Source organism: Trichoplusia ni, chromosome 11, assembly GCF_003590095.1.
Source record: "Trichoplusia ni isolate ovarian cell line Hi5 chromosome 11, tn1, whole genome shotgun sequence".
Taxonomy (NCBI): Eukaryota; Metazoa; Arthropoda; class Insecta; order Lepidoptera; family Noctuidae; genus Trichoplusia; species Trichoplusia ni.
The window spans coordinates 6,241,476-6,254,393 of record NC_039488.1 but is presented as its reverse complement, the minus strand read 5'-3'; the positions used below and the strand labels follow the sequence as shown (position 1 = coordinate 6,254,393).

Here is a 12,918-nt window from a genome sequence, read left to right as displayed (position 1 = left end):
TAATGTAATGGTTTAATTTAAATATTAAGAATGATTGTTTTAATTTTTTTTGATAAATTAAATTAACTTTTATAGCTATAACCGACATACTCGCGGGAGAAGGCAAGTAATATTTAAAATTAAAACAACGCAACCAGAGACTTTACAACCACGTCTTAAAGTAATATCATCACTTTTTGTTGAAGCGTGACAGCGCTATACAAGGCATATAGCGCCATCTCTCTCCCACACCACAATATTACTTTAAAACGTGGCGGTAGTCCCCCGGAACTGCTTGTACTCATTAACTAATGTTTGTTTAGCGTCTCCGCGTTTATTAGACTTTTTAATTAGTAATGTCAACGTTACTGTGTAAACTTAATATAAACCTAATTATATATAAACGGCACTTGAAGTATGGGAACTTTGTTAACTTCAATATTTATTTACCACTAGCCGATATAACTGGTTGATATGACATATAACACTCATAAATAACGTGGTTATTGGTTAAAGAATTTTCAAAATCGGATCAGTAGTTTCGGAGATAACTCCCTACAATATCACATAATTTATAATATCAGTATGGATTAATTAATTTTAATTTAAATAAAATAAAAACTGTCAAAAACTGGTTAGGGTTATGGAATATTTAAAATATTAAAATTAATAAATAAGCTAACACATACTGAAAGGTCACCCATCTTCTAGTAACCTTAACTGTAATCGCTTTTCTTTGTTAAATTAGTAAATTAATTAAATTTGTTGTCACAGAATAATGTACTGAATGCTATTTATGTAACCTAATAGGAAGCCATATTGATTTATTATTAGAATTCCTAACTTATGTCAAAAATAACGCAGATTTTCTATAAAAAAACAATATTTTTAAGAAAAATCTGGTCAAAAGATTTCTCCAAAATTATTTTTTTATTGAATAAGATTTATTATTAATAAATTTTATTATTCTTGTGATTTCGAACCTAGACCTTATAATATCACAATTTGACCTTTCCACCACAAAACCAAAGCGACAATTATGTTAAACAGATAACAAATCTTCTATCATTTACGTTTTAATAGTACCTAACTTAAATTAAAATACAAAAAAATGGTACTCACAGCAATAATATCTATTTTCCGGTTGCTTACCCCAACAAAGCACTGACCACTGTTTTTTTACCCCGGAACATGATAATTGCCCTCTACAACCCGCACAACCGTGCAGGTTTGTCAAAATAGTATCCTCCCGAATCAGAATTTTGCCGACACCATTCCTCGGGGTAATTATAACCATTTTCTCTTCTTCTTTCGGCAGCATTGGGGCTGTGGACATGGATTTGTCCAAGTTTTGATGCTCCATTTTGTAACACGGTGCTTTTTACCCGATTTTAATCTTTGTTCATAATTTTTTGGAGCGCGCGTCCGTTTCTCGCGACGATGGATGCACAACTGCTGATTGCTGGGTCACTTTGGGGTTATCTTGTGTTTTTTTTACGATTTAAATGGGTTATCTAAAGTTTTGACTCGGTTTTCGTTGTGATTTTTAATGGAACCTTCCTCTTTTGTTTTATTTTTGTACTTATAGGTACTTTTGCTAAGTTTTTGAGTTGTATTTCACTTGTATTAGTGTTTATCAATTAAGAAAGTTGTCTTTTTGTAAACAATATGTGATGTTTTTAACGCCGCGTCGTTATAATGGGAGGCATAGTTATTTGATTCATTTACATATAATTATACAGACATTTACTACATATATCTTATTCATTTCTTTGTATCAGAGTTAAATAGTTTTACTTCATTAATCAGTTTTTCACAGCAATTTATAAATTAGGTACTGTTGAAAAACAATAGCATAACTTTTGTTTAAAAATTCTTGGGCAGGTTGTGTGTAATGAAAATCAAATATAGTTTTGAATAAGATAATAAATAAACATTGAGAATAATTGAGATGCTTAATTCTTTCGGAAAATGTTACTATACTCTTGTCCATTTTACAAATAACTTTTTGACAGATTAACAGATTAACATTTAACATCGAATCAAGAACGCTCGTCACTCTTTTGTCAATTCATATAAATGTTTTAAATGAAAAGCCGCCTTTTACGAGAGCGCAATTTACAAAAAGGAAGCCAAGACCGAGTTAGGGTCAAGCACAAAAGGTTCCGCATCATTTTATGTATGAAAAATGAGCAAATATAATTAAATAATTATCATATTTTGTTTTTTATTCGAGCCCTTGTAAAAAATCTTTTTTGACAACAATTCATAATCTGTGTCTGAGACTTTTCAAGCTTCTGACTACCTGTAACGACTGTCATAGATGTAGGAATAACAGGAAGGCACGTTAAATTGTGGGTCGCGGACCCACAATTTAACGTGCCTTCCGAAATACGGAGGAACTCGTTATGACAAAGATGGTCACCCATCTACGGACAAACCGCGTCAAGCGTAGCTTAACCTGTGATCGAATCACTTCTGCGGATATAGCTTAGCCACGAGCTTTTGTCTTTAAACATAGGTATTTTATTATTTTGTCTTAAATATTTATCTACGTAGGTATTGTTTTTGTTTTTATAACACAAATAGATAAATATTTAACATGGTTAGATTAGTTTTATGACATGCAATAAACATTATTTTAGTTAATTTCTTAAACGGCTTTTGACAAGAATTTAATCTCTTGTCGCGAGGTTTAAACAAACATTCAAGTCACATGCACAAAGACACCCAGACTCAGGGCACGCATTCGTGGATCACACAGATGCTTGTAATACGCGGTGATCGAACTCGCGACACTTCGCGCTCAGTGGGCTTAGCATGGCGACCTATGGCACTCGGCTATCCGTACAGATAATGAAAATATGCTATAAACAAAAATTCCCACATGTCACTAAAATAAAGGTACTTTCAGTTTCTAAATCATATCATTTTTAGACTTCTTTTTGGGTGTTCAATATTTCGTAATCCAAACTGTATTCCAGACAATATTTATGACAAAAACAACCCTTCTTATTGGAAGTCTGATAGAAGTAGAAAAAATCCCACATTTAACTCTAACGAGTTAGCTTACTCGGTATCAAATTTCATCGCAATCGGTTCAGTGGTATAGGCGTGAAGAGGTGTCAAACAAACACACCTATATACTTTTCAATTACAATACTAATATTATAAATGCGAAAGTATGTATGTATCCCACTAATGTCATTCCATAATATATCAGTTTTTTAGGATATAGGTCAAACCTACATTATATTGCAAATCTTATTGTTGCGACTTGCGCGGGCGCAGGAAAGATCAATTGCTAGAGATGCTAAATCGTAAAGTCAGTGTTATTGGGTTACAGGGCAATGTCCGAGTGGACGCTTTATCTATGTTTATATGTAAATCAATACATATAAATGTATGAAACTCAAGTCTTTGTTTAATTCTATGTAATGTTTAAATGTTTGTTTGTTTTTAACACTCTTTCATTACTTTATCATACAGTTTAAACAACCAACTGTTTTTTAGATTTACGTACAATAGTGATAAAAAAGCACCGACTGCCTATCTGACCTCCTCAACCCAGTTACCTGGACAACACGAAACCCTTAGACTGGTTGTCAGACTTTCAAGCTTCTGACTACCTGTAACGGCTGTCAAAGATGTATGAATAACAGCCGGGATCCACAATTTAACGTGCCTTCCGAAACACGGAAGAACTCGTTATGACAGAGATGGTCAATTGGTCACCCATCTAAGGATCAACCGCTCAACCGTTAGCAGAAAGTACCTACTTAACTACACCGTTGTGGTGTAGTTAAGTTACTTTCTGCTAACGGTTAATTTATCAGACATTATTTTTAATACATTCTGTTTATGTGCAGTAAAAAATAATAATTAAAGAACTTACTAAATAAATATCTATCGTCACCCCATTCGCAAAGGTCGTGATTCCATCTTGTTCTGATTGTGACAGTCAGACCGACACATTAACGATTAGATAAAAGTTCGGAAGTAGTCCCTTTTGGTCGTGTGTCAGGGTTGATTAACAAATAAATTATAGTTTTGTTTCGTAATGTTTAAAAACTTACGGCCGTATTTAATAACCTACAAATAAGTTTTGAAAGGGCCCCAATTCAGCTATTAAATAATGGCAATTAGATAAAGTTTGACTCTATTCGTATGTTGTATTATTCGAAGCATTTTGCTAACACAATAATTGAAAATTAATTGTATTGAATTTTCAAATAGCCGTGTTAACCACGCCAAACCTCGTTAAGATCCTCGCGTAGGACAAGCATGTATGTGATCCACGAATGCATTGTGCATGTGACTTGAATGTTTGGGGGAAAACCCTTTGACACAAGGGTTAAATAACTTAATGAGGAATCGTTTCTAATAAAATAAATACCTACCAATTTAAACAAATACGATTTGATTGTTTTTCTTTTTTTTAAGCAATTCGATCATCTTAAACGATTTTAGTTATGACTTGGACATGGATCTAAAGGTCGATAAATAGTTACAAACATTCTTTAATTTTATGCAAATCATGATAGCCAACTCATCATTTTTCTACCATTTAAAATGGTCTGTCATTTCCTGCATTATAGGTCGTTACAGACGTCACTTAATGAAGTATTAAAGTCTGAATCATAGCATTAAGCTTGTATAAAAATAACTAGACTTTTTTTACTTTTTGTCTTAATAACCTAGCAATGCAAAGTTAATATTTCAGCCCCGTAATGTATGTTGGCGGTCATTCACAATTTCTTGAATTAAGACGGGACAGGTGAGGAAAAGCGACGGAACGATAATACGTAGAGCGGCATCTCTTTCCACAATTTAAATATTCTTACTTTAAATGATGATGGGAGACTTCTATTACTAGACGTTTTTTCATATGATGACGTTCATTTTACATAATTTAAGAAACACCTATTTCATAATATGGTGCAAAATACGTTAATTTTTCCTCCTAGTTTTGTTTTGGCGCATCTTTTTTTTGGTTTAAATTATAAATATGCAAAAACAAAAAAGTTCTCGGAAATGATTTCTAGTCTCATAGCACATTATGGAGGAGATAATTGTGTATATATGTCGACCTTTCGCGACCTATTATTGATAAGCAACCAATTTGTAATGTCTGCTGTAAATGATACATTACTATGAACGTTTTGCGTTCACAGTTTCGGAAAATGGCTTTCAAGACAAGATTTATTTGTAAAAACCTTTTTTACCGTACCTTAAAGATACAAATTGAACCCTATTAATAAGGCTCTGCTGTTAGAACAAGAAAATCGAGGTTAAGCTACGGTGGTAAGGTCATAAATTTTTGGTGGTTGGGACCTTGAGGCCTGCATGCTGCCGTTGCTTAAAATCAGTCTTTGTTTTTTTATAGTTAAAAAGGCAGCAAATACATTTGTGAAAATTTATTTTGTCTAGCTTTCTCAATGTAGGTATGTATAGAGCCAATAATTACTTTTTTAAGTTTTTCTCATTAATCTATATTTTAGTATTCCTGATTTGCTCTTTTTCGTATGTCAAGGCAACCAATTGTGTTGACGAGTGTTCCGCCCCGTACTGAATTTCCTATTTTTTTGTTGGCACAATGCTTAGAATATGGCGAAATTGGGGCCCTTATATTTCAACTAAGATTGGAATATTTGGATCAGTGAAACCGATCTTAACTTGCACTTTTTTCTAAAAAGCATCTCGCGCACTAGGGAATTTAATGCTCGTGTCGCGGGAGTTTCACAAACATGCAATTCCCATGCTCAGACCCAGACTCAGAACAAGCATTCGTGGATCACACAAACGCCTATCCTACGTGGGGATCGAACCCGCGACACGTCGCGCACAAGGGTTTTGAGTGATAACCTCAACCACTCGGCTATCCGTGCAGTCAACAGTTTATGTTAAACTTTTATCAAGTCATATTTCATTTTGGTATCGAGTTACACATTTTTATTGCAGACTTTAAAAGGTCCTCAAAATATGTCATATTTTGCAGAAACATGAGTCTTAGGGTTGGCAAAAAAGGTTGATTTTAAGAAATTAGAAAAAAATTGTCAGTGTTATAATAGCTTTATTGTTTTCAACTATTTTTTTACGATAAATATTATCCCTCCTGATCTGCCATAGCGTCTTCAGAGTCCTGTAAAAAGCAAATTATTGGTTATTTTTGTGATTTCATAATTGGTTTTATTTTTAATTAATTTTGTTGTTCTTCAGACAGAATATCAAAAGGGAACAATGTTTTCATCAGGTGTGTATCATTGCGAGCTAGGTGTGTCATCATTTAGAAATAGTTGTAAATTTTTGGTTGAATATTTTCACAAAAAACAGTACGTTTAATTAACAAACATCTTATCAAAAGTATAAAGACAGGACGCTGATCATTTGCGAGTACAATAGGTTTTACCATTAGTCTTATTCAACCAAAAATAAATTTAGAAATTAATATCAAGTTTTTATGCTCACCTTTTAAATAAGAATTTGCATAGTGCATCTTCTTCACCGATGTTTCTTTATATAGCAAGCCATCTTAGGTTGGATGTCGGTCCACGTTGATCATCCATGCAGTAGTCAGCTATGATAATCTTGATTGGGAACCTAGACAAATATTGGAAAAAGCTAACTACTATGTCTCGTTCGAGATTGTGCTTAAAACGTTCATGAATGTTTAAAGGCTTGAATATAAATCCTTAAAGGCCCACTTAGACGATGCGAAGAATACCATGCAAGTTGCCATACATTGTTCAGCTGCAAAAAAAGGCTATCTAAAATGATACATGATCGCCAGCAATGTATTAAAACTACCACAAATTTCTCTCATCGTCTAACCAGGCTTTATAGCTGAATTGGAGCGTGTGACTGGTAAATAAAACAACTAGATCAGATTTACACGTATATTAACTTAAACGCTCTCCTGTACGGGCGGCTCGTAGCCCTCAGGGCGCTCCGACTTGTCGCCGGCCTCGCCCCTCTTGCCACTGCCACCTTCTCCGTGCAGTTCCATGAGCTTGGAAATCTCGAAACGCGGCCTCTTCAGTACCTTAACCTATGAGGGAAAATGTCTGTGGTCAGTCACTGATTAAATGTAAAGTCATTTTAATTAATTTTGTTGTTCTTCAGACAGAATATCAAAAGGGAACAATGTTTTCATCAGGTGTGTATCATTGCGAGCTAGGTGTGTCATCATTTAGAAATTTATTTAGTTTTTTGGATACTGGGAATTACCTATAGCAAGGAAACAAACTAGTAATCGCCGTAATGCGTATTTTTCTTTATTCCCACTTATCCAAAAAACCAAAATAAGCATTCGGAATGTAAAAGGTATTTATTTGCATCTTATTAGGTAAGTTTTGTTTTCCATAAAACATAGAAAGAAAGAATAATCACATAAAAAGTGTAATAATCATATGCTAATAATATACTTATGCATGCTTACTACTCCACATTATAAAATACTCGAGTTTAATGATTTACAAATTAAAGTAATGTAACTTGTTGCAGAGAAGTGTCATTGTGGTATATTTTAACAATTGAATTTCTTTATGCATTGGCTATAACATCAGTCAAGTCTAATAAAATACCTTTTACATAACAAATGCTTGTTTAAAACAGTATCTTTACTTGTCCTCGAATCTTACCTTCCTAATGCAGACATCACGGAGTGGGTAGATACCGTGGCAAGCCTTCTCAATGTCCTTAGCGATGGAGTCAGGGATGAGCTTGTTGACAACCTCACGGAGCTCAGAGTTGGTCACGTCACGGGTGATGATCTCGCACATCTTCTTTCTGATGGCACGGACCTGTTGGTATGGTGAAAGTTATTACATTGTTATGGATACTGTGTGCTTACTAGCAACGAAGCAAAGTAAGACAGTCTTACAATGAGAATGATGACAAGTTTTTGCAGTGTCTGTCTTGGGATTAACTTTGTTTGCGAGTGACGTCACGATTAAGTTAAAATTTTACGAAACCGTAAAGTCGCATTCTCGTTTTCGTAAGTTTTTCTGTTTCAATTATTGTTGTTCAGAAAAAGGCAATAATACTGTATGTATATTTTTTTATTAATCTTAATGAGGAACTATTTTTACTTTTTATACCCAGTCATCATCCCTATTGTGTCCAACCAAAAGTATTTTTTGTATCTACTACGGCGTGGAAATGTGATCCGCGTCATGTCGAAAAATCAGTAAAAAAAACGGTGAATAATATTTGGAGGAGTGTGTCGCGGGTCCACGAATAGCCAACGAAATATCGAGAGCCGCGTTCGTGGCGTCGCCGGATAATGTACGCAGCTTTGAGGAGGCACATGTCAAGAGCAAAAATAACGACCTAAGCTCTTCACACTGCTGTCTGCGATTTGTACAACCTATTATCAACTTGTATACATGTGTGTCATTGTGGGTGCAGCTATACACGGTGATTTTTTAGTCGTACTACGTACGTACTTACAAAAGCAGCCCAGTTCATGTATCCGACGTAAAATAACCCTAGGCACGATTATATTTTTTTATCATCAACTAAGATAATAAGTACGAAGAAAATTAAACAAGAGAAATCTGAAATATACTCTTAAAAATGATAAAATTGCCGCCGCCCGCGCCCCTCACCATTGTTACAAGGCTCGGACCGCACACTCGCAACAGAGCTGTTTCTAAAAACTACGAATTGCATCATAATATTGAATGAAAATTGAATTTTTTTTTTCAAATCTCATAAATACTTTTTTTTTTATCATGAACGTGTTCTAGTCATTGGATACATGAACTGGGCTGCTTTTGTAAGACGACTAAAAATCACAGTGTATATGTTTGTGCTGAATTAAGTAGTTCCTGAGCAGATTATAGTATTGTTGTTTGCAGTTTTTTTTGTTTGGCTGGTGCGGCAAAAGACGCCGTGACCAAAAACCGGTCAGGATTTTATTATTATTAAGCTATATTTAAAAAACGACTTTCGACTGAATCGATAAAACGATTAACCATGATTAATTGGAATCGCAAGACTGGCCGCCTCTTCAGCTGATGGTCAGTAAATTCGTTTGGGTCCGAAATTAGTCCAGCAATCCCCAATATATCCGCGTAAGAATACCATTTATACTAAAGATTATGAATACGCCTCACAAAAGTTATTATAATATAAAGACTTTCTTTAGTCACACTGCAAACCGAGTGCTTTGAAAACCCATAAATCTATATCTGCACGGAAAGCCAAATGGTTCGATCCCCGCGTATGACAAGCATTAGTGTGATCCACGACTGCTTGTTCCGAGTCTGGTTGTTGTGCACGTGATTTGTAATGATTGTGAAACCAATAAAAGGATTAAAATCCTTAAGGGAGTCGTTTTTATAACGAAAAAAAATGGTATTTACCTGAGTGTGCTGGGCGTAGCAGGTCTTGCGCTGGCTGAGGGAGTCCTTGTTGGTGAATCCGATGCAGAAGACACGCAGCAAGTAGCCGTCGGTGGTCTTCACGTCAATGTTGGCCTCGACCAGAGTCTGCCATTTCTTGACCATCCATCTGTTGTTAACAAGTTTTAAATATTTTTATTGGCATGCTCAAGTGGTTATAAGGTAAAAGCATTATACGCCATGTATGTATAACTTGTTATGTATTTACGAATTATTTCTTGTACTGAGACAGGAATCAATTTGATAACAAACCTAATTCTTTAATCCTAAGCAGGTTAACTATATTATCTTATTTTCAAGTGAGGTGTGTAGCAACGACACATGTTGCCAAAGTATATGAGATACAGAGGCAGGTTATGTGCGGTAGCATATGATATCTGCAGACAAAAACGATATGAAGACCATATGGTACTCCTTCATATAGCTGGACTGCAGTAAAAATGGTTTTAATAACTTTTAATCATTATAAATTTAAATACAATAACTGAAAAGTTGAGTACCAAACAGGATCAGATACTAATTTGCTGTACGATAAAGAGTTTCCTCCATCCATTTCACTTTTATAAAGTTTAGATAAATAGTTCTGAATCAAGACAGCTTTTATAATCACAATGATTTACAAACCTGAGCTTGTCAGTGGTGAGGTCCATACCGTGGAAGTTGCAGAGCACATTGCGGCCCTGAACATCCTCAGCGATCAGACGGAACTTGCGGAAAGACCTGGACAAAGAGAAAAATTAATTACATAAAGACAAACTAAATAAGCCTTACAACTGGTCTAAGAACATTGGCCATAACCAGCAACAGGGTTGTAAAGGTCAGGCAGCCACTAGTGTTATGTGAAAATAATTGCCTTTTATTTAAGTCTTTTTTTGGTGATAGGCTAAAATTTAAGCTCAAAATTGGCCCACATTGCTTAGAGAACCAAATTTTAGATATGGGAATGGTTTGCGTATGGTGAGAAGTAAGAAGAGGTATAGGCTACCTATTGCCTTGAAAACATATTTCTGTACAAGCTAAGCCACGGGTAATAGAAAGATAGGTTATGTATGGATTGTAGCAACGACACAAGGTACCTAAGTACATCAATGTACAGAGATAGATCAGTGCGGCAGCATATGATATCTGCAGACAAAAACGATATGAAGACCATATGGTTTTTCTTCATATAGCTGGACTGCAGTAACTTTACTTCAAAAACTATATTAAGTGCTAACATTCAAGGAGTGCAAGGAATTTTGTAGTATTTCTCGTTAAATAAGCTTAATAAATAAGTAGTATCTGACTTCTAAAGTGGCAACACAGCCAAGACTAGCTTAGTCACTAGTCTAGTTTAAAAGCTCATAGAAAGATTCTTTGTGAATTTATTTAAAATTATAGAAAGGTCAATCAGTTGACCACATACCTTTCGGCATCAGTATCAGCTTGAAGATCGGCCAGCGAGACTTCAAAGACACGGCCCTTCAAACCTTCCGATGCGATTTTTGTACCCTTTAAACAACAAAAACACAATTTTAATACAACAAAAATGTACAAACACATACTATTCTTGAATGTAAAGTTAATATTCAGTGATAAATCAAAAGGGAACAAGAGTTTTCATCAGATATTTATCATTGCGAGCTAGGTGGATCATCATTTTGTATATTATTTTGCAGTGAAACTAATGTACTAACATTGACTATTTGTTCAGTTTTAATAACTGTTTGGAAGTCCCAAAATACAGCTATTTGTTTACACTGTAATGTATTTAGAATACAACATCATAAACACAGGATTGAATAAAGCATGTGTGTTATGTTTTCTAAGAAATATCATACACATCAGCTGCTACTAAACTTAGAAATCTGTTGAGTTTTAAAATAACCTGTAAACGAAGTGTAAACCTTAACGTTTTCTATTATCTTAGTAAATTAACTTCACTGTTTTTAATGCTGTGTGGCTTAACAAAGATCATGTCAGAAAATACCATGGTTTGTAAAAATGGCACATGGTTTCACTACTTTTTAATAACACATGGTTATATAAATACAAATTATTATTATTAACAGAGTCGTGAGAAGGCTTTCGTTAGCCAAAAATTAGAAATTTTTCGATCTGTACTTTGAACAATATATACCAGAAATAGTCTTAATGAATGAATTTAATTAAATCGGGTTTTACAAGTAGTGTCAAGGATTACCCTAACAGTGGTTAAAATAGGCACATGGCTTTTCCAACCTAAGAGACCCGATAGGGGGTCCATTAATTACGTTCAAAGTAAAACTAAGACTTGTTAAATGATCTTTGATAGCCGGTGACAGCTTTAGCATCAAATTATAGAGTAAAACAGGAAGAATGAGTTCGCATACCTGAGTACGGTTGACAAGGGTGGTTCCCACTTGCCTCTTGGTGAACATAGACGGTGCTTTGACATCGTACCAGTCTTTACGGGTGAAGGGATCCACACTGAAAATGTGATACGAGTTAACATAACCTCAAAATACAGACACCAAAAAACTTACCACAAGGCGAAAATTACACTTTAATAGGACATTATCGACAAATAATTTGAATCAAGAGGTTGATACAACTAAAGATATTCACTGGTATGAGTTAAAACACTGTAAACCTCAGTAGTAAAATTAAAACACCTTGACACGAGACATGAGATTTGTATCAGAAATTATTAACACCATCACACTAAACACAATATTTCTTTTGGTTATCGTCGAAAGATTATAGCTTACAGAATTATATTTGAGGCTTATTAAAGACTTACATCTTCTTCTTAACACCCTTTTTACCGCCCTTCGAAAGGCCTTTATTTTTACCAACCGCCATGTTCACTATCAAACTTTAGAAAGACTTTGTTTTGTTTATGGTTGCGGCTCCTCTCCTTACGTCCAAGGACAACATAGAGTAGGCATAACTTTGAGTCGATAGTGTGTTTGTCAATGATATAAATGAAATATTAGTCGATTTCTTAGATAATTAATAAGTTTTCAGATTTGATAATTATAAATTTGCCAGAAATAAATTATATTGAAGTACAAAACAAAAGCTACAATAATATTTTAAAATGAGAATACAAATCACACGAATGATCGCCAAGATTTACGACTTGAACGAGTAAAATATCTTAAACTATGCTATAAACACAATTTATAAACATATTTCGGTAGGTATACAGTTCGTCAAATCTTCTTTATAAATAGCATTAGGTACTAGAAAGTGAACAATTGCTGGATCTTACTAATATTATAAACGCGAAAGTTTGTATGTTTGGATGTCTGGATGTGTAGATATTTCTATAATACATAAAACTCAGTAAACACAGGGCTTTATATTGATTTTATGTTCCCGTGGGAACATTTTTGATTTTTAGCGGGCGGGTGCGCGGGTAACAAGTACTAGTATGCATAAAAATATTCTAGGGAAAACAGTTCTCGTCTCTTCAACTATCGCTTTTTATTCAAGAGTCGCTTGGAAATTATCACTGACGTAGTTATTCTAACGACAAGGTATTCTCATAAATAAATATAAATAAGGT

The 12,918-nt window shown here is 34.5% G+C and overlaps 2 protein-coding genes across 2 annotated transcripts in view; both read right to left on the bottom strand.

Moving 5' to 3' along the window:
* LOC113498705 (lysosome membrane protein 2-like) overlaps positions 1-1,535 on the bottom strand; it is a 28,815-nt gene extending 27,280 nt beyond the window's left edge. The window contains exon 1 of the mRNA XM_026878823.1: positions 1,102-1,535. Within this exon, the coding sequence (XP_026734624.1) occupies positions 1,102-1,342 (241 nt within the window). The 5' untranslated portion in view covers positions 1,343-1,535. The remainder of the gene's footprint in view (positions 1-1,101) is intronic.
* Positions 1,536-6,861: 5,326 nt separating this feature from the next.
* On the bottom strand, positions 6,862-12,258 carry LOC113498677 (40S ribosomal protein S3a). The gene is made up of 7 exons (XM_026878790.1): positions 12,148-12,258; positions 11,738-11,834; positions 10,792-10,877; positions 10,011-10,106; positions 9,348-9,495; positions 7,620-7,781; positions 6,862-7,027 (listed from the first exon to the last, which is right to left on the bottom strand). The coding sequence occupies exons 1-7, from the start codon at positions 12,207-12,209 to the stop codon at positions 6,884-6,886; spliced, it is 795 nt and encodes a 264-aa protein (XP_026734591.1). The 5' UTR covers positions 12,210-12,258; the 3' UTR covers positions 6,862-6,883.
* Between the last annotated feature and the right edge of the window lie 660 nt (positions 12,259-12,918).